At 36.4% G+C, this 21,143-nt stretch overlaps 1 protein-coding gene across 1 annotated transcript; it reads right to left on the bottom strand.

The window, feature by feature from the left end:
- Nucleotides 1–1,702: 1,702 nt before the first annotated feature.
- On the bottom strand, nt 1,703–20,663 carry LOC112558579 (MAM and LDL-receptor class A domain-containing protein 1-like). Its single transcript, XM_025229119.1, has 30 exons — nt 20,409–20,663; nt 19,459–19,610; nt 18,660–18,913; nt 17,994–18,087; nt 17,728–17,868; nt 17,246–17,508; nt 16,586–16,817; nt 15,501–15,766; nt 13,811–13,898; nt 13,165–13,293; nt 12,388–12,522; nt 11,944–12,069; nt 11,528–11,655; nt 10,955–11,045; nt 10,440–10,562; nt 10,028–10,183; nt 9,590–9,693; nt 9,224–9,388; nt 8,557–8,647; nt 8,098–8,250; nt 7,775–7,909; nt 7,461–7,595; nt 7,216–7,355; nt 6,856–6,961; nt 5,809–5,878; nt 5,305–5,381; nt 3,868–3,961; nt 3,467–3,578; nt 2,264–2,370; nt 1,703–1,827 (listed from the first exon to the last, which is right to left on the bottom strand). The coding sequence occupies exons 3-29, from the start codon at nt 18,801–18,803 to the stop codon at nt 2,311–2,313; spliced, it is 3,558 nt and encodes a 1,185-aa protein (XP_025084904.1). The 5' UTR covers nt 18,804–18,913; nt 19,459–19,610; nt 20,409–20,663; the 3' UTR covers nt 1,703–1,827; nt 2,264–2,310.
- Nucleotides 20,664–21,143: the final 480 nt, after the last annotated feature.

Raw genomic sequence — 21,143 nt, 5'->3', positions numbered from 1 at the left:
AGTAATCAGATAAAGATTGTGAATACTCGTTCAGCCAGTGGTCTTTTTTTGCATGCCAGTCTAAAAAGTTTTTTTTTGTTTTCAAGCCGACATCATGAGTTTGATCGGTTCCACAGCTGTAACCGAGATGGCAAGTGAACCTCTCAACGCAGTATGGTGTCTGATGGACCTCTAATTACATCATTTTAGACCCCCCTGCGGTGCTTCAGCCTGTGGCTATCGAAACAATTATAATTATCTGCTTAAATATGGTGGCTTTGATTAGATTGGGCTGTGCCATTTGTTGTTGTTTTTTTGTTTTTTTGTTTGTTTTTTTTGGCAGTGTAAAACTTTTTTCTCAGCCATTATCACCAATTAGTCACAGTCAGAGCGTTTTTACCTTACGTCATTACCTCGGCATTAATGTGTCCATAAATGGGACGAAGGGATGAAGGGACTGTGATGGAATGTTTATGTATGGAGAGTGAATGGAGTCAAGTGGTCAGACCATTAAGTCTATGAACTTATACAGATACTGAAATGTCTGCTTATATGATCAATTTTGATGGCAAACATCTACGACTTTGATTACCCATAACATGCTGGGAAGAAGGGGAGAGCATTATTCGTGACTATGCTTTCCTCGTTTGTTTTTTTTTTTGTTTTGTTTTTTTTCCCCTTTTTTTTTTTTGATTCTTTGAAACTGTGATCAGCTTCGCGGTCTTCCATGCATTGGAAATGTCAGACTAAGGACAGAAAGATTTCCTGACGGTCAGCACCAAGGCAAGAACTGACAATAGTTCTTTCTATCAAGACATTACTGGCAGCTCTGAGCTTGGTACAGTCTGCGCCTTCTGCCTCTCAGAAAGAAATCACACCCATTCGCTTCGTCTGTTTATTGTCATCTTGATGCCAGTAACATTGTCTGTTGCATTCATAATAATATCCTGTGCAATCATTAAAATTTTCTGGAAACAGATCCTTGGGAATGTGGTTTAAACTGACAAACTATATAGCGTGTGAAACCTGAAGACATACAGCAAACCTCACCATGCTCATCTTATATCACATTACACACTTCACTTGCACTTTATAAAAGTGCATTCATTGTCATTGTCACAAGTGCTCACAACTTTGAACAGGGAAGGTAACTGCATTGTGTGTGTGGGGGAGGGGAACTGGGAAGAAGGGATGGAAAAAAAAACATGTGTGCCTGTGGAAGTTAAATTTTCGGAGCGAATAATAATGACTTTACAGTTTCATAAGCATAAAATAATGTTGAAACCTGTGATTGCAATTCTTAAATTCATCCACATGGAAAAAACTGTCTTTGGATTGACTCTGTCATGTCAAGACTAAGAGAAGAAGAAATGATGTTGGTAAATCCCTCCACTGGGATGTATTCCGAGAATTTACGCTTGAACTGCTGCATGTGCAGTTAAATGCTAAGGACCGCAACGTACAATAGTGAGAGTACACAGATGGATACCGACAAGCCAATGTTTAGCGACACAGCTGTCTGTGTAATTAATATGTGACTGATGACTGCTCTCGCAAAGGGAATGAACCAGTTAAGCATGAATGTGTTGATTTATTTGTAAATGAAACTCGCTTTTCTAGAGGTGCGTGTGCGACTTTATGGTCCTTTGGGTAAGCTGATGGACAACAAGATCGCACTTATTTAAAACCATACAGTAATTTTAAAAAAGAAGTGCAAGCCATAACAGTTTTCTCATAAATATTTATTAACATCTCTTTCCAAGTGCAACACTGTCACATTTATACAGATATTATCAAGCATCTATGTAGAGGGGAGTAAACTGATACAGCTGTGCCAAATGATATAATCTGAAAAATAGTTAAAGAACAGAATTCCATTTAATATTAATATTCATTTGTTTGTATTTCAGTTTATACATTAAATAGAACAAAAATACTATTCTCTACATAGAAGGACAGCCCAGCCGTTGGTATCATCTAAATATTGGGAAACTAAGCTTTAGCCTTTTCTGTTTTAAAGTAGCATATGAACAATCATGCAGAACAACAACAATAATAATAAAATATTTTAACAGACCTGTGCCACAAGTGCATAAAGCCATATATTTTTGTTTGCAATCAGTGGCGTAGGGAGATGCAACTTTGTGGGGGCAAACTTCATACTGACAGTGAACGACGTTCACATTCTTACTTCAAGGAGTGGCCCCCCTCTCCCATTTCTCCGCGGTGGCACTGATCATGCACATGGACAAACACAAGATACACACACACACAAAGTTCTTACTCCTGTTTGTTGGTCTGAGACTTGGGAATCTGGTCAACAAAGTTACTTTAATCTTGAGGAACTTGACTAGCAGTGTCAGCTGAGTCTTCAGCAGTTTGCATCACATTCTGGACACAAGAAAATTTGTAAACACCACATATAAGTACAACATTTTCCTATGTCTTCGCGAAAGTAAATAAGCTCGTACACTGTGATAGATACAACTGCAGGAGTCAGCTGTGTCTACATAAAAATGTATTATAATTACTACAACAGTAAAACGTTCCTATTAAGACTCACTAAAATCCAACAAATGCAGGTCCTAGAGGACGTATACCGTATAGACTATAGACTATAGTCTGGTTTAATTTATAAAAAAAACGACTATAAACACCTATAAATTCAAGTTTACTTATTTAAATGTTGAAATAATACTCTTAAAAATAGAATACTGCTTTTTTGTCATTTTTTACTTGGTTATGCTTATTGTACCTGGTGAGGCTGTACGTATATTTACGTGATTTATCAAAGAACTCTCCAGGCGCCGTAGTATATATATATGAAGGGAAGGTAAATCTTTGCCCTGTGGCAACATGGAGAACTTAAAGATAAAAGAATTGTTTCCTAAGTTATGAAAGGGATGTTCAGATCCTGTAGATGTTGTTTTACGCCTGGAATTGTAGTTTCCAAGCAGGGGCAAAGTGCCTGGGGGTTCAAGATAAATGAATTTATGGGAAGATAATGTCCGCGAGATTCTGACACATGACTTCTGCAAAAAGATTGTTAATGAAGCATAATCAACTAACTACAATGATTGGGGGTCGTTTGAATCAAAAACCATAATATCGTCATTTTTCTTTAAGTGCGATGGCTGAATTTAATTGTTCAAACAACGCATGGCTCTGCTGATAACTATACTCCTGTCGTTAGAGATTGATTCTTCTTTTGAGCTTGGATGGATCTGACTTCTGGTGTTGGGACGATATGGTAACAATGACTGGTGTGAATTGGTTTGGGTTAAAATGAAGGAGACCCATAGAACAAGCAGTCTTATGTACTTCATATATTTCACGTGATTTATGTGGAAAATGTTAACATGCAGTAAGCCTGCCAGGAGCAGTCTATTTTAAAACGTACTTAATTTTTTTTCAACATTCAACTTTTGCAAAACAGTTGTAATAGTGTATAAACTATGTCCAACTGGTAAATGAATATAGTACATACATCAGTGTCCACTACACCATCACCAAAAATAGGATTAGTTATGTTGCTGCCTCTTCTGCCTCTTCTAGTCCAATGCCAGCGGCGGAACGCAAATAAAAATCTGAGGCCAGATCTGTCATACAGTAAAAATGAAATGAAGAAACAAATAATGATGCTTCATAAGAAAAAGAGATTACATCTAGGCAAAAGAAAAAAATATGTTCTCTACCCAAGTTCTGTTATGCAATGTGGCAGGAATGCAGTCGAAACACGAGTGACTTTTAAAAAGCAACAAAGATAGCATTTTAAGAATTACTTTTTGCACTAAAATAATTTTACATTAGTAGAATAAATCACTATTTTTATGCATCTGCCTTCACAAGCTTTCTTTGTCATCACAAGGAAAAGCTTAAATTTTTCACCTCCTGTTTCTTCGGATAAAATACACAGCAGTTCCTAGGGTTGCTGCAACACCAAGGAGTCCCAAAGTCACACCCACAGGTGTCTTCCAGTTATCTGTGGGACCAATTGAAAATTATATTTGCCATCTAATAGTGATAGAAGCAAAATATGTAATGACTATGATACAGTCATATATTATTTACAGTAGTCCCTTTAACAAAATTTACCAGTGCCACCACTTTTATCCAAGCATTTTACCTGTTGCTACCAGAGACAAAAAGCTGTATGAATATGCTTATTATTATTACACTCTTTCCACTCTGACTTATGCCACTGTTTCTGACACTGCTCCTCGGTACGTCTCCAAACTCACTCCCATCTATACAACTGCACAACTTTGCTCTTCTTCTGACACCAAGCTTCTTCAAATCCCTCTAAGACAAATTTAAGACATGGCCAGAGGTCTTTCTCCTACCAAGCCCCATCAACTTGTGTGTTAGGAACAGGGGGTTGTTGCCCCTGTCTTTTGTTTAGAGATTTCAGAGATTATTGCGCTTACCAGTCAGTATATGAGTGTTTTTGCGGCGTCGTGGTTTTGCGTCAGAACCCGACGTCATTTTTATGACGTAGTTCTAGACGGGAGAGGGAAGGAAGAATTTATGGAGAGAGAGAAACGGACGTGAAAACGGAGGAGCTGTGGGACTGTACGTGTGGATACAGAGACGGTTGGGAGAAAGGATCAGTAGCGGACTAGGTGGATTGTCCGTTTTGGGGGAACTTGTGTATGTGCAATTCAAGGAGGATTTCATTTTGGGTGTGAGTAACTAAGACTAACGATTTACTCAAAACATACAACAGTTTGGAGTTGCAGGTCGCTGTGTGGAAGACCTATGGTATATATTTAGTTAATGTTGATTGATTTAAAGTTTTTTTTTATTCCCACGACAAATCTTTGTGATATGTGATTGAAAGAACACGCAAGGGGACGCGTGCGTGTAGTGAGTGAAAGTGAGGTCAAAAACAGCGTTCCTGACATTGTTACTCTGATTCTCTTACTACCTTTAAGTCCAAACTGATTCATATTTTTTCTAAAAAGGGACTTCACTGTGACCCTGTCTTGACCATAAGTGTGCATAATGTGTGTCTGTATTTTACCTCTGAGCAAATCATTGGAAAAGGGCTATGAAAATCTAATTATCTTTGATGCACTTAGTTTTGTATCCTACATTTTACATTATTTTCATTTATGACATCTGAAAGATATAGTATTCACACATATTCACAAATCTGGGCTAATACAATTATGATTTTTCAGTGCCTAACAAGTTTCTTTTAACAAATTTGATGCACCCAGTGAATGTGTTAGTATGCTAACAATTAGAAACAAACAGAAGCGAAAATTTAAAAATATTTAACACTATTTTATTAAATTAAAAAAGAAATTAAAACTGAACTACCATTTCTGGCTTGTTGGTTTGATTGCCTAAGACCTGGTGGTGTACTGCAGTTGAACCCAGTGTAGTTGCTGACACAGCTAGGGCATGAAACACAAGGTTACCCTCCACAGACTGTCATTATCTAATCTGTTTTAACCTACTGTGTTGCTCTACAAAAATTATCCATATAATAGAAGAAAACTTAACATTTTGTCCACATTTTTTAGGCTTTGGCTTTATGTGATACTTAAAATGCCAAACAATGTCCTACCAATGAAACAATAAAAAATAATATTTTCCACCTACAGATTAATTGTTAAAGGAATCTGTCTAAACCCCAATCAGACCTACGTTGCACAACACACATTAACTTAAATTTATGTGTGGGTTATGATCAAATGAGTTGATTTCTTAACCTTTGAACATCCCAAGAATAGCTCATTACAGCACTTGCTTCTAAGACTTATAGTAGTGTTCCATAAATCATTCTTCCACTGTATCTAGATTAAATTTACTGGTGCTCACATGCAAGTTGGTCCTACACCAGCCACAACTGAGCAATGACCACCATTCATGCAGAATCCAGAATAACAGGCTGAAATAGTGACATGAACATATAAACTTTGTTTCCAATTAGAAAGATAGAGATATACAAGTTTACTATGAAATAACAACTGGCAAACTAAACTACTAAATCCAATCTTTTAATCTTACATTTAACCTTATGGAGTAGCAAATTCTTTAGCATTTTGACAGACTCTTGAGTTTCACTAAAGAAATTAAGTAATACTAAGCCAAGAAGGGAAGTAAAGACTCATTGTACTTGGACTTTCCTTCATCACTTCCATCAGCACAATCTTGTTATCACACAGCTGTGCCTTAGCATAACACAGTTATCTGTTGTCACACTCTAACTCAGTGCCATTGCATGATTTTGTTGCTGTGGTTGCTGGCTTATGTGACACTAACCATGAATTGCCAAGCAAAGACTGTGTGATGGGAAATATAGCTATACCAAAATGTCCTGAATCTGTCCCTGGATTGTAATCTACAGCAGAGTAACCTAAGAAACGAGGAGTGTATAAAATCCAGTTGGCTTCAGGCTGATTGGTCCACCCAGACACACGGACAAAATGTGTTTCAAAATCACATCCTGATGGACACTGGGTTTCATCTGACACATCTTCAGCTTTTGTATATGTAAGTTACAGCAAAATACATCTGAATAACATCACAGAAAAACGTTCCTGCTGGACATTGACTGTTGTTGGATGGCAGAAATGGTGGAAGACTTGCACTTACTGCCAGCTTACAGCCTGGTGTGAAAGAGGTATCATCCAGCCCTATATGTCACCAAGGTCACTGGCATCTGTTATCTCATCACAACCCTAAAGTTATATGCACTAACAATGCAGAGGATGGTCTTGCACCTACACCTTTATATAACACTTTCGTGCATTATTACCAGTATAAGCTTGTAGCTAGAACCAGGAATAATAATAAGACATCATTAATAATAAAGCAAATCCAATTGCCTTTTCTTCATCTTGAATATCACCTACTATCATTTACCTGTGCTATTAAGAATCTGACCAGGATGGCAATCCTCAAAGTCAATGCTGTCAATTGCCACATCATATGAACCAAACCCAGGATCTGGCAAAGAAGCAAATGTAACCTGCAGATTAGACAAGAATTAATCTTTAGAGATACATTATGATGCAGTGTTGTGGATGTTTATAACAAATGTCAATCCTTCTGAGGTGAAAGGCAGACTAAACTGCTTTCAGAAGTCTTCCACATGAAAACATTTGGAGTCTCAGCACTTTTGTTCTCTATCATGATCTGCAGTGATGATCTGCCTTGTGATGTTCAAACTTCCATATCACAATAAAGGAACAAAAGAAGAAAGTAAGGAAGAAAGCCACTAACCACAAAGGGAAAGTCTATCTGCCCTATGTCAACAGAGTGCAAATGCCAAGTGTTGCCAGCATTGCCTGTGTAGTGCCATAAAGAAATGCCAACGTCCGTGCCAATATCCACTGCTTTCTGGAGAAGAATCATAAGGCTACCTGCAAACATAAATACATTTCTGCATATAATAGACCGGCTACAGAGCAAATATTAAAGTAAGTTTTAAAAAATGGAAGTAGTCATGTCCAATTTAAAACTCATACCTGCACTATCACCAAACAGGTGATATTTAAAACTCAGGTGACACGTGGTACCAGAAGCATTGAATACAGGAGACATCAGTCTGGCACGGTCCTTTGTCACACCCATAGTGGGCTGAACTAACATATACTGTCCACCTGTAAGTAGGATACACAACTTATATTACAATGGGTCAAGTATATTAAGAATTATCATTTTATGTATTTTTAAATTAATTTAGTGTCATATTTGTCAATTTATTAATATGCTACAAAGCTGTCCAAACACATGAAATTTAAGTATACATTAATTTTTTTCTAGGTGTGAACACTCGTACCTCCTACCAAGCCATCAGCATCTGAAGTAGGCCCACCAGTTATTGCACTGTCATTAGAAGACTTCCTGACCCAGGCAAACTGTCCTGTGCTATGATCCCTCCATCCACAAAGGTCATTTTCAAATGAGCAGTCACCTGATGAAAACAATTTCCAGGTTAAATTCTATTAAAAATGTTACATTTAGCATGGAAGCATACGCAGCATTGTAATACTGTAAGCATAAAAGATGTTTTAGATATACATAACTATCCAGTACTATGCTATCCTTTCTTTGGCTATATATACACACACACACAAGATGAAAGCTTAATTGTGGACTCACCACACATGAGCTCATCACTGCCATCATTGCATTGCTGCTGGAAGTCACACACTTGGGTCTGTGGGATGCAATGGTTGCCATCACAAGCAAACTGATTTGCTGAACAGGAAGCAGGCTGAGTAGGTAAAGGAGGTGAGCCAGTGGGGAATGGATCTACAGGAAAGAAATTTTCAAAAAACAACAAGATGTAATATCAAGGTATTTTGTCAAAAACATGTAGCCTGAAATATATATGCATGAAAACCAAAACTAAAATACACTGCAGAAAAATTCATATGAATGTTCCAAATTGATTGACTGCGAGCACATATGAATTAAAAAAAAACCCAAATCAAAACCAAACACTGGAGTTTGAAAGAAATTACAAAATATTTGCTGTTAAAAATAACTGGAACTGTACAAGCAAAACATCATATATCATCAAAAACATGAAAAATAAAAATTTAGGCATTCCTATACCTGTAGACACCTGACAAACAGGTGTCATGCTGATATCATCAATGCCAATGTCACCTTGGTCACCATTTCCAATGACTCCTTCAATGACAATCTGAGATATATTGAAATCAAGTATTTAAACCATTTTTTAAAACAATGCTACAGATTAATAAAACCACTAAAATCTTTTCCTCCTATGTCTTTCAGCATTAGATATACTTCTTTTTATTCTCAGATTTCACATATGACCTGAAAACATATATGTATTGAAACATTCATTTAGCCCCTTATTACTCCTCCTTATATCTGCATACCATATTTTTTATCTGCTTATTGAGCTCATTTATGTAAAAAGCTGCACTATTACTTCCAATTCTACAAATAAAAATCAGACTTTTTCATCAGGTTGGAATGGACAGAAATATAGGTCTAGCAGGATGTTGCAGAGTTATGCACATCACAGTAAATTCAAACTATGTTTTTATTTTTATTTTTAATGTAGATGAATTAATCTTTGCCAGACACAAAAAGTGGATCAGTGTATAAAACTGTAAATGAAGAGATGAAGCACATCTCTTTCCACAACTCTTTCAGTGAAAGAATATAAGAAATTATTATGTAATCACATAGTTTTATTTTTCCCCCAAAAAATATTCAAATTCACACAGTCTCTTATCAAGCATCTCACCTGGAATGATTCAGTCTCTTGAAATGTAACATCTTTGCGCATCCATGCATCACCATAATTTCCAGTCAGAGAAAGAATCTGCTTCAGGTCTCCAAGAAGGGACAAACGGGTATACACGTTAAGACTACCAATGTTTGCTCCAAACATGTGATAGTAGAAACGCAGCTGCAAAATAACATCAGAAAAAGAACTGGTTGGTCTAATTGTCATTACCAGCAGGATAGAGTGAGTAAGAAAGAAAGTGGATATGTGTGTGTTTATATTTTTGCACTAATCAATATACTCATTGCAAACAAAATGATCTTTGTTTTAATTCTATGCTGTACTGATGAAGTTATAAGGTAAAATGAAAAGAAGAAAACCTACTACACATGTAGATCCCAATGTCGGGTTAAAGGCATTACTGCTCACAAGCCAAGCTTTATCACTTGGTTTCCTGGGTACAGAACTTTCTATGTACACATAGTAACCTGAAAAATGGACAATCCCTTTCAATAGCTTATTAATCAAATGCTCCTATTCGACACTTGCTCTTAAATAAAATTTTAGGTGCAGATAGACTTAAGAAAAGGTCAATCATGTGAAAGCAAAACCATGCTCCTCTGATTGCTTGGTTTTGGTTTTGAAAAAGTTTAGTAAACTTTCATGACAGGTGGGGAAAATGACCTTCTACTATGACACATATGAAAAGTATAGTCATACCAGTAAAGCCACTAGACTTAGCATTTCAAAGAGCTAAAGCCATCCACTGTCTATTGTGGCAGATGTCCCAGTGTGACATTGAGGGTAAAAGAAATGATTCACCATTTGATGTTCCTCTGCTGTGATCACGTGAAGGGCCAGTTCCAGTTGTACTGGTTGAACCATGTGTACGGGTCCAATCAAAGTTGTCTGATCCTGAATGGTCATTGTACCAGATACCAAGGCTCTGCTCAAAGTCTGTGCGTGATGGATAAGTGTCTGAGGATGGTACAGAATGAGGTCAAAGAACCAAGTGTGCAGTTTGTCCTCTGTCTATGCATGATACATCTTGAAAAAAAGCACCAACATGTTTTTTTTGCATACATAAAAATGCTGGCAAAGAATTTCTTAGGAAAAAAATATTGTTAGCCTTTGTATTTTTATGTACACTTGATTTTACTAAAATATTTTGCTTAATAAAATATTATTGTTCAACAAATGCTTAATAGACAGTTGAAGGCACTTATCAGCTAACCACAAGACACTTCATCGCTGCCATCACCACAGTCATCGGTGAAGTCACAGACAGCCGCCATTGGGATGCAGGCAGAGCTCTTGCAGTGGAACTGACTTTGACTGTTGTCACAATTACCTGGTGCTTCAGACACATATCACATGTGACTTAACTGTGACATTACGATGTTTTCAATTTTCGCAAATGAATTCAAGTGAAAACTAAGGTCTGAACACGGAGATGATGACAATAGACAGTTCTTGTTTTGTCTAACACCAACAACTCATCATCTTCAGAGCAGAAGCAATAAACTTTTTGAACACAGTGAATTATCCAACTAAATTTCAAACAGAACTGCAACAACTTTCACTTCCAGAAGCAAAAATAATCTTGTAGTCTGGATAGCAAGTAACATTTTTTTTATATAAACTTACAATTCCTTTTTTATAAAACAAATAGACACAAAGAACATTTAGAGTGCCTCTGTTACAAGAAAAAAACCAAACAAATTTGGTGGGTAATAGTTTAGATCTTACCTGGAAAATTGCAATTAATGAACTGAACATCGTCTACTGCTACAATGCTTTGTAATGGAGAAGTAGGATCAGTGTATCCTTGAATGTGTATCTACAAATATAAATGATAAAACTTTGATTGTAACTAATTATTTAATTTTAAAGAATTCCTACACATTTTTTTAAAAGATGGCATACCAGTTATCAGCAAGTGAAACACACAAAGAGTTCATTCAATAAGCAAATCTGTGGTAAGTTTCAAAGAAAAGCAGATGAATGACATTAATAACTAGCGAGTCTTAAAAATAGCTTTTTGGGAAACACAAATAAAAAAGCAGTGATTAGAACTGGTGAATTATGTAGAGAATGAAAGAAACGCTAAGAGAAATCCCACTGCCATTTTGAAAAATCTAAGCAACTGTAATAAAAAAAGTTAAAGAATAGTTTTTTATTTTGTTTCCTTTCTTTGATATTTTATTTTAAAAAATAATATTACCATGCAATGTCACCTAGAGATGAAGTCAAATGTGCTTAATCAAAAAGAATACAAATTATACTCTTTTCTGAACTGTATACCTGGTGGTTTGTTCTCACCCTGAATAAAGTTGGCACACGTAAAATATAGACGGTGGCTTCCATCCACTTGTCAGTATCTTGTCCATTAGTTACCCATAGGACTGTTTTCTCTTCCCCCTGCTCTAACAGGACTCTTACCTGTGAAGCTTAAACAAAAACAAAGTCTTAATGATACATTAAAGAAAATGATGATACAAATCTTTTTATGTGTGCCTATTAATCTCCCTTTCCCAACAACCCACAAAGAATGTTCACCATGGGTTAACTGAACTAGCATTAATCTAAAAAATAAAATAACAATTAACATTATGAATGAATATTTGATCGATCAGATGATTATCCATAAATAATTACTCCATTCAAATTGAAGGGACCTGAACAAAGTGTTGCACATTCAAATCAAAATTAATACACAAAGCAAATCAACCACCAACCTTGCCCGGAAATGTAGAAGAACAGCAATATTTGACATGTGGAGCTGCAGGGACCAAAGACAATACTGTAGATGTCAGAAAATGCACTCTGAGTACCAACATCTCTGGTCAGATACAGGAAGCTGTCTGAAAAACAAGAACACTTAAATTCTTGTGATGAGGTGACCACTACAGCTGCACTCTCCTCATTAGTCACATTCACACTTGTTACTAAGGTATTCATCATCCACATGCACCATCAAACCTGTGCTATTCATTTCATGGGTGTGACAAATACAATTTAAGGGGTACTTTTCCATCAATTTACACACTTACTGTATATTTTGAGAAGACATATTCTCTTGTGTTCTCTCAATATTGTCAAACAAGTAGAATATGACTCAGGTCACTACAAACCCAGTAGCTTTGTTCTATTACTAGCAAATAAAATAAATTTAATTCAACCTGTAGGACTGCCATTGGGGTCATACATAGGAGCAGAATGGCCAGGATGAGACTGGCCACTGCCCAACATCCACTGCCAAATACTACTACTGTTTTTTGTCCACTGGCAGTAACCGTTCTGGAAGCTACAGTCACCTGAAAGACAAAAATATTTGTTAAAGTATGTTTCTAGCATATGCCTGCTATGAGCATGCAACAACTTGAGTCTATAGAGTTTACTGTGTCCATTGCAGATACATGCTGCTTGCAGGACATAGGTTATTTGTCTGACTGGTCTGCATACGACTTGACATGAAATCCTGCCTGGGTCAACAGCAGATGGAACTTTCTTAACAAATTTAACTCTTAACACAGACATATGAAACTAACATCCCTTCTAGCAACATCCAAAGCAAGATGCTCCAACACTTTTTTTTGTATGCTCATTTTCCTCTTGAAGGCCTGTTCTTGAAATGCCATAATTTCTCTACATCATTGAAACTTCTTTCACATGGGTTAGAGACAGTTGTGGTTATGCATGATGTGTTCTACAGCCTCCTCCTGAACTAGAGTTCTCTACTCTGGTGGTGATTTATTCTGTTGTGCTCAGTCCCAAGCCTGAATATGGTCTGGACAACTGATGATAACTATAGTGTGGTTATAGTAGTCTGTAGATGGACCTGATTATCTCTGTCATGCTGTTTTCTTGTGCTTATTCCACCCATGGTGGCCAACTATTCTACAGAGCATGAGACGTAAAAAAAAAGAAAACTACTATCTCTAAAACATGAGCCATACCACAGTTCATTTCATCCAAGTATGGTGGAGGGCAGTCTCTGATAAAATTGCAAACTTTTTCCTGTGTAACTATTGTGTTGGCTGCATCATTGCACATGAAATGACGAGCAACACCAGTCATCTGTTTAACTGAAAGAAAAAACAACAAAAGAAATTCTAGGACATATTTTACTCAAAATATTTTAAAACTCAATTCAATATGTAAGAAGGCAGACAGAATCTCTACATAAATTTTGCAAATTATGGAGATTAGCAGTTATTGATTGTCTCTAACCTAACTACAAATTATATGATTACTTTGGTGCTGGAGTCATAGGATTTAGTCTGGCCATAGGAAACCATAAAAAAATGCAAAAACAAATTCCTGATATTTCCCATAGCAATTTCCAGACAATACCAACAAAACATCAGCAAGTTTAAAAACAAAAATCAATAGCAGTATTACTCTGTAAACAATCACACACACACATAGGGTGAGAAAGCAGTAACCACTGGAAAATATTTATTAAGTAAAATCATGGAATATTATTTCCATGTGATACTTTTATTATTTCAGAAGTTCATTACTAACCATATTCAGCATCTGTGGAGTTTTTATATCATCTGAGAACGGCATATAACTACAATAGGATAGTTCTAGTCTCACCTTGTGAGCAATTGTAATGATAAAGTCTAAAGTCATCTAGCGCAATGACATCATGGCTGTCACTTCCTACTGTTCCATTTATTGCCATCTGTGGAAGAGACAAGACACCCAGATTGCTAACAACTTAAAGATCGACGCAATATACAGCAATAAAAAAACAGTAGGAAATCTCAAGTAGAAATAACTGGAACCATATATTGATTAATTAAGTATATATATTAAAAATACCTCAAGTTGACTGAAACATCAATAATGATTGTGCTTATAGCTGTCCTGATGACAGAAATATTTTGTACAGGTAACACAAAAATACAGTAAACTTGTAATGTGGATACATCCTTTGTTCAGCTGAAAGCTGTTCCTACGAAACTGGTGTCCCCTTGTCCCCCACCCATCTCTAACCTAGCCCTTGACAGAGGCTGTTCCATTTTTGAAAATCTCAACATAAATGTTAAGTCTGACCTGCTGTTCAAATACAGTTTCAATTTCCTCATGACAGTACACTCATGACTTTATTTCCTATTTCATTTTCAAGGGACACTCAAAATAAATTCACATTTGTATGACAATAAATGTAAACCTTTTAGCTAATGCAACCATTGGCAAATAATCTCATTTAATGTGTGACTGGATAAAAATTCCACAGGAAAAGAATCAATTTTGTTTCCATAATCTCTGTCTGCATTTGTGATTAGGAGATTCGTATATTACAGATGGGTTTTATGTTTGAAATCAGGCAACAAAATGGATGTTTATGATTCAGAGGATTTGCACAATACAATTATACCGTGTTGAAATATGAAGCTACAAAAATACATCACCAACTCAAACAAAACTTTAAGGAAAATATCTTAAAATACAACATTTTTTGTCTTGTATATGTATAAAACTAGTAGTGTACTAAGTTATGTCTTTGTTTGTAGAGGGTAGGAGTCGAACAGCTCCCAGGAATGTCCCTTTCTCATGCCAGCTGTGTACATAATAGCCAGCCTTGAACTGCCTACTCATGGCTACTGGCTACTGGACCTATTGTTACACCAGAAGTTACCAAGTTGCCAGAGCCACTTGGGGGACTATGACCAGGCGGGGTGGGGAATGAACATGACAAGACTATGGAAAAAAGTGCGTGAATGTTCGATGGAAGATAGAATAAGCAGCGTAGTTTGAGGGTTGAGGCAGGCCTTTTGATTTGGAAGTGAGAGTGAAGACATGGCAGGTCAGCCGCTGAGTGAAACTCTGAATAAAATATACAGTTGTGCGGCAAATTTGATCTTTGTTCTTGTATGACTAGCCCACCCCTACGTAGCCTCAGGGACTCTACATAAAATGTGTTGATTACATATAAATCTTTCTTCTATGTTTTCATTTTTTTCTGAAATTTCACAGAAGTGTGAAAGCCCTTTTAAGATTCACCTCCTGTGTAAGAACCTATAGGGCAAAATAGCAACTAAAGTTGTCCTATATATAACAGAATGCTTGAGAATGGAGCTATTTCAAGAGATATTTCCAAAATAAGTAAATGTAAATCTTTAACATTTTGTAGCTTAACCTTTCTAATATATCAGTAACCAAACCATTCTGCAAACATTTGCAAACATGGAACATAAGCAACCATAGCTGCTATATATTTTATGTATAGTATATGAATACAATCTAAGCAATGAATTTGAAGGTACACATTTAAACATACAGTGAAAGCAGAAATGTCTTCCTCAATATCCATAAAGCCTTGAATCCATTTGTTTCCCTGACTGCCACTGAGATACATGCCAATTGTGGAATCTAAACCAGCTGAAGCAACTACCCAGGTGACAGAAAGAGTGCCAGCTGGGGATACTGGCATGTAGTACCAAAATGTAAAGCAGTACTGGGAAAAATCAGGATTAAATGATATTATCTGAGACACCAATGCTGCTGCACCTCCTGACTGGCTTGTTTTAAGATAGATGTATTCACCTGGAAAAGGAATAAAATTTTGTCACTAGCAAAAATATAGTAATTGTAACCTGGTTATTGACACACACACGCGAAGAGCACATGGTACAGTGTAATTGAGCATTTACAATTTATGTCCCCAGCAGCACGAAGATTATTTCTTCAAAGTTCAACAATTAACCTGCAAACATGACCATTTCCCCCCCACCCCCACATGCACACACTGACACACATAAATGTGCATCTATGAATATGCATACATGGACTATGAGTGAAAATGGTTTCAGATAAGAAATATTTTCATTTTTTTCACAACCAGATAAACGTAAAGCTAGAGGATTCTCTTCCCAACAAACATATCTGACACACTGGCTGTTCATCTACTTCACAATTTTACTAAATACCTATATCCATAACTGGCATTATAAACAATATATTATGTTATATTTATGTACTGCTTGACCTCTGCAATAGCCAGAAACTATATTTCTCTCTCTGGTCATTCCATTCTATTTTGCCCTGCTCCTCACACACTTCAGCCTGGTGCTCTTCAAGCCAACTTAAGCAGCAAAGTATTTTGCCTTTGTTAGGGACAAACTTCACAGATAGCCTCCATTATGCTTTATGATCACTTAATTCAAAATGACACTGAGAGTTTCCCACTACCCAAATAACTGAACCTGAGTCCAGAAAGCCAAAAAGTACATTGCACCGGCTACAGCTGAATGATCTTCATGGCAGCTTGAGGCCATGGTGAGACTGAAAACAAGGTAAGTAGTCAAACATAACCATCATTTTCTATGACAGATTTTTTTGTAAAATATATATGTTAAAGCTCACCACTTTGTGTACCAGTTGTGTGGTCACTTGCAGGTCCAGAGTCCAAAGAACCCATTTCCCCACTGTTTACAAGCCAATCAAAGTCATCTCTATTACTTTGAGTCCAGCTGCAGATACCACCCTGCTCAAAATCACAGTCTGCTGATTTAAGACAGGTTGTAGGCATCACAAGGATATCATCCAGTGCAATACTGCTTTCGGTGCTACCCACAACGTATCCCACAAATTCCAACTGCAAAGTATATGTATTAAAGATACATGTCAAACAAAAGTTAAAGTGCCCCATATCTGTGGCCAAAAGTGTAGTAATTGTAAGTATTTAACCAAGCAAGGCAAGCAGAACCCAACCCTTTTCTTCAACTACCAATGTACTGAATATTGAAAAATCATAAGAGTTTGAGTGAAGTCCTTATTTACTAAAACTTATTTCCTTCCTAGATAAATCAGGTTTTAGCCTCTTCAAAGAAGCTGTGGGTAGACAGGTGGGAGTTTTTCAGTCACAGACCCAAACAGCCACATGACCTAAACAAAGAGCTTCCTAATGTAAATGTTTCTAAAAAGAGACTAATGCATGCATGCATATGCATTTGTGCATGTCTGTAGGTTGTGGAAAAGAAAAGCATTATGCTTGATTTCATATTTCATGATTTCGTTATTTACCTGGAATCTTTCAATACTTTCAATATCGACTGTGGCAAAGTGCCAATAAGGACCTTGGTCCTCACTCAAGGACCACAGCTGAGTTGAGGTTTGTAATGAATGTCCTTCAGGCCTCATGTAGACATAAAGAATTCCTACTTCAGTCCCTTCCATGTAATACCAGAAAGAGAGGCAGCTACCATAGGTCGGGTTGTATGGCTTGCTCAGCATATGAGCTTCATCACCAGTCTGTTGTGGAATGGTTTGTAAATACATGAAGTGACCTGGAAAAGATTTAAACTTCTAATGAGCACACTTAAAGTTTACTGTCAGCAGCTTAATATTTGAAGTTTATTTCAAGTATGAAGAATTAAACGCCCTAGCATTTCTTGCAAATAATTAGCATTGGTATTGTGTGATGAAAGATTTTCAGAAAATACAAAAATGTATAATTGAAAAATTGTAATTTATAGATGTTGTCACAAGATGACATTTACACAGACCTTGTCCTGTTCCATATGTGTGATCTCCTGCAGGACACAATGCTGAAGCTGGAACTGATCCACAGTTTAGTGACCAGTCAAACATGTCATCAGTATCTTGCACAAATCCACAAGCATACCTATCTTCAAAATCGCAAAATGCTGCAAGAGAGAAGTAATAATTTCAATCTCTAATTAGCAGGAAAACAACTTTTCCAGTCATTATAAAAGGTAAATAACGTATTAAAACAAGAGCTTGACTACATTAAATTAACAAGAATTCTCACCTGGTGTTTCAGGACAGGACCCATTCAATACATTTATGTCATCCAATGCTATATCTCCCTCATAATCATTGCCATGAACAGCTTCAAATACAAGCTGAAATGAAAACAAAAATGTCTCACAATATATATAAAAGCTTGAAATGTATGACAAAGCAATAGTCTATATATATATAATCTATATAATATAGTATATAGTATATATAATCTATAAAATTATATGCAGATAAGTGCAAAATGATAATTTTTTCTTACTTCATGCAGTTATATGTGTCAGAGAGAACAAGAAAGATTTAAATGCACGATTAAAACTGTGTAGGAATTGTTTAAGAAATGAGTGGAAAAGAAGCTGTATGGTGATTATGGTGTCATTAATAATAGTCATTAAAGTATTCCACCAGGCCTCAAGGACATAGTTATTATATAATTAAGCACTCCACTGCCTAAAGAGGATGTACGTGTGATACAGACTCGGCATTCTAAATTATAAGTATGTTAAGTACTGAAGTCTGACATCAAATTAGCTGAATATTTATTCATTGTGTCAAGAGTTTGAACTTTGTATCCTGTCTTTGTTTTACTCTAGAGAACTGTCTGCCTGTATTCTCTCTCTTTTCCCAAAAATATCATTTGTTAAAAGAGATGATCAGAATCCTACAAAGCGCTTACTTGTGCAGAAGAAACAGCTCCTATTTCAACCTCTGCATACAGCCACATGAAGCCCTGGCTGCCAGACCTTGTCCAGATTCTGCTACCCAGTTGTCCAGGGCTCCCAAGATACAAGTTCAGCTGGTTCACTTTGATGCCATACATGTGATACCAGAAAGTTGCACATGTTGGTCCTGAGGTGCTGAATGTGGGACTGCGAAGGCGGGCTGAGTCATTGGTATCATGCTGAGAGGGTTCAATGTATACAAAGTACCCTGAGAGAACAAAACATCTTGAAAATTATTAATGGAAATCAGAGTACTAAATATTCATAATTTAAGATTTATACACAACACATACAACTTAAAAAGCTTTCATTTCAAATAATTTAACTTGCAACTTTCTATTATCACATGACACTGTCATTACTACAAGTGATTTGAGTTAACTGAAAGCATGAAAGAACACTAGGCTATCCAAACAAAAAACATGTAAAACCTTAGCTGAAGAACTTTTGTTAAGAATGAACATTTACTGCCTCAATTACCTGCCATTGATGCTGAATGATTTCTGAATGTCCGCAGAATATCTATGATTACTTTTTTAAAGTTTTGAAATTCTTGAACTCATGCTTAACAAGAGGTGCTTATTTCATACGAGCTTTGTTGGATCTCCATGTTTTACATGTGCTTCTGCTGCCTTTTCTTCCTCTTCTGGTTTTGCAACAGGACTGTATATATAATGTTATTTTGAAGTGCAAACTATTTGGATTTATTGGCTGGATATACATTGCTATATTTATTATACCACGAAAACTCACCTTGACTGTCTCCTTGTGTGTGGTCAAATCTGGGGCCTGCGCTGGAAATTGATGATGAGCATGCTGTCGTGTCCAATTTAGCTTATCGGTCATATCTTGTGTCCACTGACAGCAGTCAATCTCAAAATCACAGCCAAGACCAAGCAGCAGCACTAGGCATAATGGAAAAACAGATCATGGAAAACTACAAAAAAAGTTGATAGGAATGCATGCCATACACACCCTTCAAAGTTACTATGTGTATAGTTGCACTGAATTTATAATTCCCCTTATCCTCCATTAGTCCAACCAATACAATAAGGCAGGTGAGACAACATAGCTGAATCTCTTCAAAAAAAAAAAAAAAAAAAAAGTTAAAGAAAATGGCAAATGAGGACAATAACAGAAAAAGAGAGATGAAAGTCACCAGTAACCCTGACCATCAAGATCCTAATTAGAAAAAAATCTACAAGACTATTCTGTATGATAATCGTATATTTTGTGTAATCCTGTGTACAAAAAAGAAAGTCTATTGGATATGATGCATTTGTTTTGGAAAGGGTGTGCCATGGTTTCGTAAGAAAAGTTTATTTCTACGAGCTTTAATTATGATTTCAATTTGTCCTATCACTGAATGGTTTAAAAAATGTTTCTGGATAAAATAAGGAAATTTTATATGTTACATCATGATTTCCTTCGCGTTAAGGGCATATAGTTTCTATGTTAAATCAGACTCTGTACTTTGCTTTATGTAAGTCAGACAGAGTGGTTGCAGTCCTATGCTCCACTGGGGGGTGAATAGGAACAAGAAGAAGAAGGCAGGCAAATCCATCTCTCTCTTCTCTTAAAATATCAGTATCTACTCTATGTAATTTCTGAATTAATTCACTTGCAAAGTTACTAAATTTTTTTGATAGATCATTTTCCCTCACTTCTCATAATTTTCCACAAAAAAAAAATTATTTGTTTACATGGTGGTATTGGTGTAGTGGCAGCATCTGTGTTTGTTGACTGTTGAGAACAGGCACCCAATAACACAGAAATGTCATCTAAGGCTATGTCACTGGTGTAGTTTGCTCCCTTAACACCTTCAAAGATAACAGTGTAAGGTATAGCAGAGGTAAGGTTAGCTGATCCCTGAAGCCACACATCACCATGATGACCTGTCTGGTTGAAGATAAGCTTCTGGCTGGAGTTTGAGGACTGGTAAACATTCAGTGATCCCATGCCTGTTTGAGAAAACATAATTACAAAAACTCATCAAAGTGTGCATATGCAGTATACACATGTTTATATATATATACACACATGAAAGAGCATGCATACTGTATAAAATGTCTGCATGCTCGAGATTACATTCACATGTACAGACATCAAGATAATCATCTAACTCATACAAAACACTGCAACTAGGTAAAATGTTATGGCACACACCTGCGCCATTCATGTTGTAATAGAACACTAGGCAGCTCCTGGAGTGGGGTCTAAGTTCTCACTCACAAGCTGAGCCTTGTCACCAGGACGGTTGCTTGCTACTCTCAATGAAAATGTAGTAGCCTTAAAAAAAAAAAGTACACAAATTAAAAGCAGAAATAGCTAACACTTTTTTGAACTATGTTATTCACTGAACAACAATAAATTAAGGCTTCTCTACTGTATCTGACATAAACTTTTACACAAATGTTAAGTTCCTATATTTAGTTTGG

Source organism: Pomacea canaliculata, linkage group LG3, assembly GCF_003073045.1.
Source record: "Pomacea canaliculata isolate SZHN2017 linkage group LG3, ASM307304v1, whole genome shotgun sequence".
NCBI classification, from domain to species: Eukaryota; Metazoa; Mollusca; class Gastropoda; order Architaenioglossa; family Ampullariidae; genus Pomacea; species Pomacea canaliculata.
Note: the sequence above shows the minus strand (reverse complement) of the source record. Positions and strands in the feature narration are given on the sequence as shown.

Bases quoted from the DNA above. Each gene is read 5' to 3' on its own strand.
- LOC112558579 (XM_025229119.1), bottom strand. From the start codon at position 18,803: ATGTATGGCATCAAAGTGAACCAGCTGAACTTGTATCTTGGGAGCCCT. The intron at 11,656-11,943 runs GTTGGTGGTTGA...TTTTTGTTTAAG, and splicing joins CTTCTACATTTCCGGGCAAG to CTTCACAGGTAAGAGTCCTG. The intron at 2,371-3,466 runs GTATGTACTATA...TCTTGTGTCCAG, and splicing joins ATGGTGTAGTGGACACTGAT to AATGTGATGCAAACTGCTGA.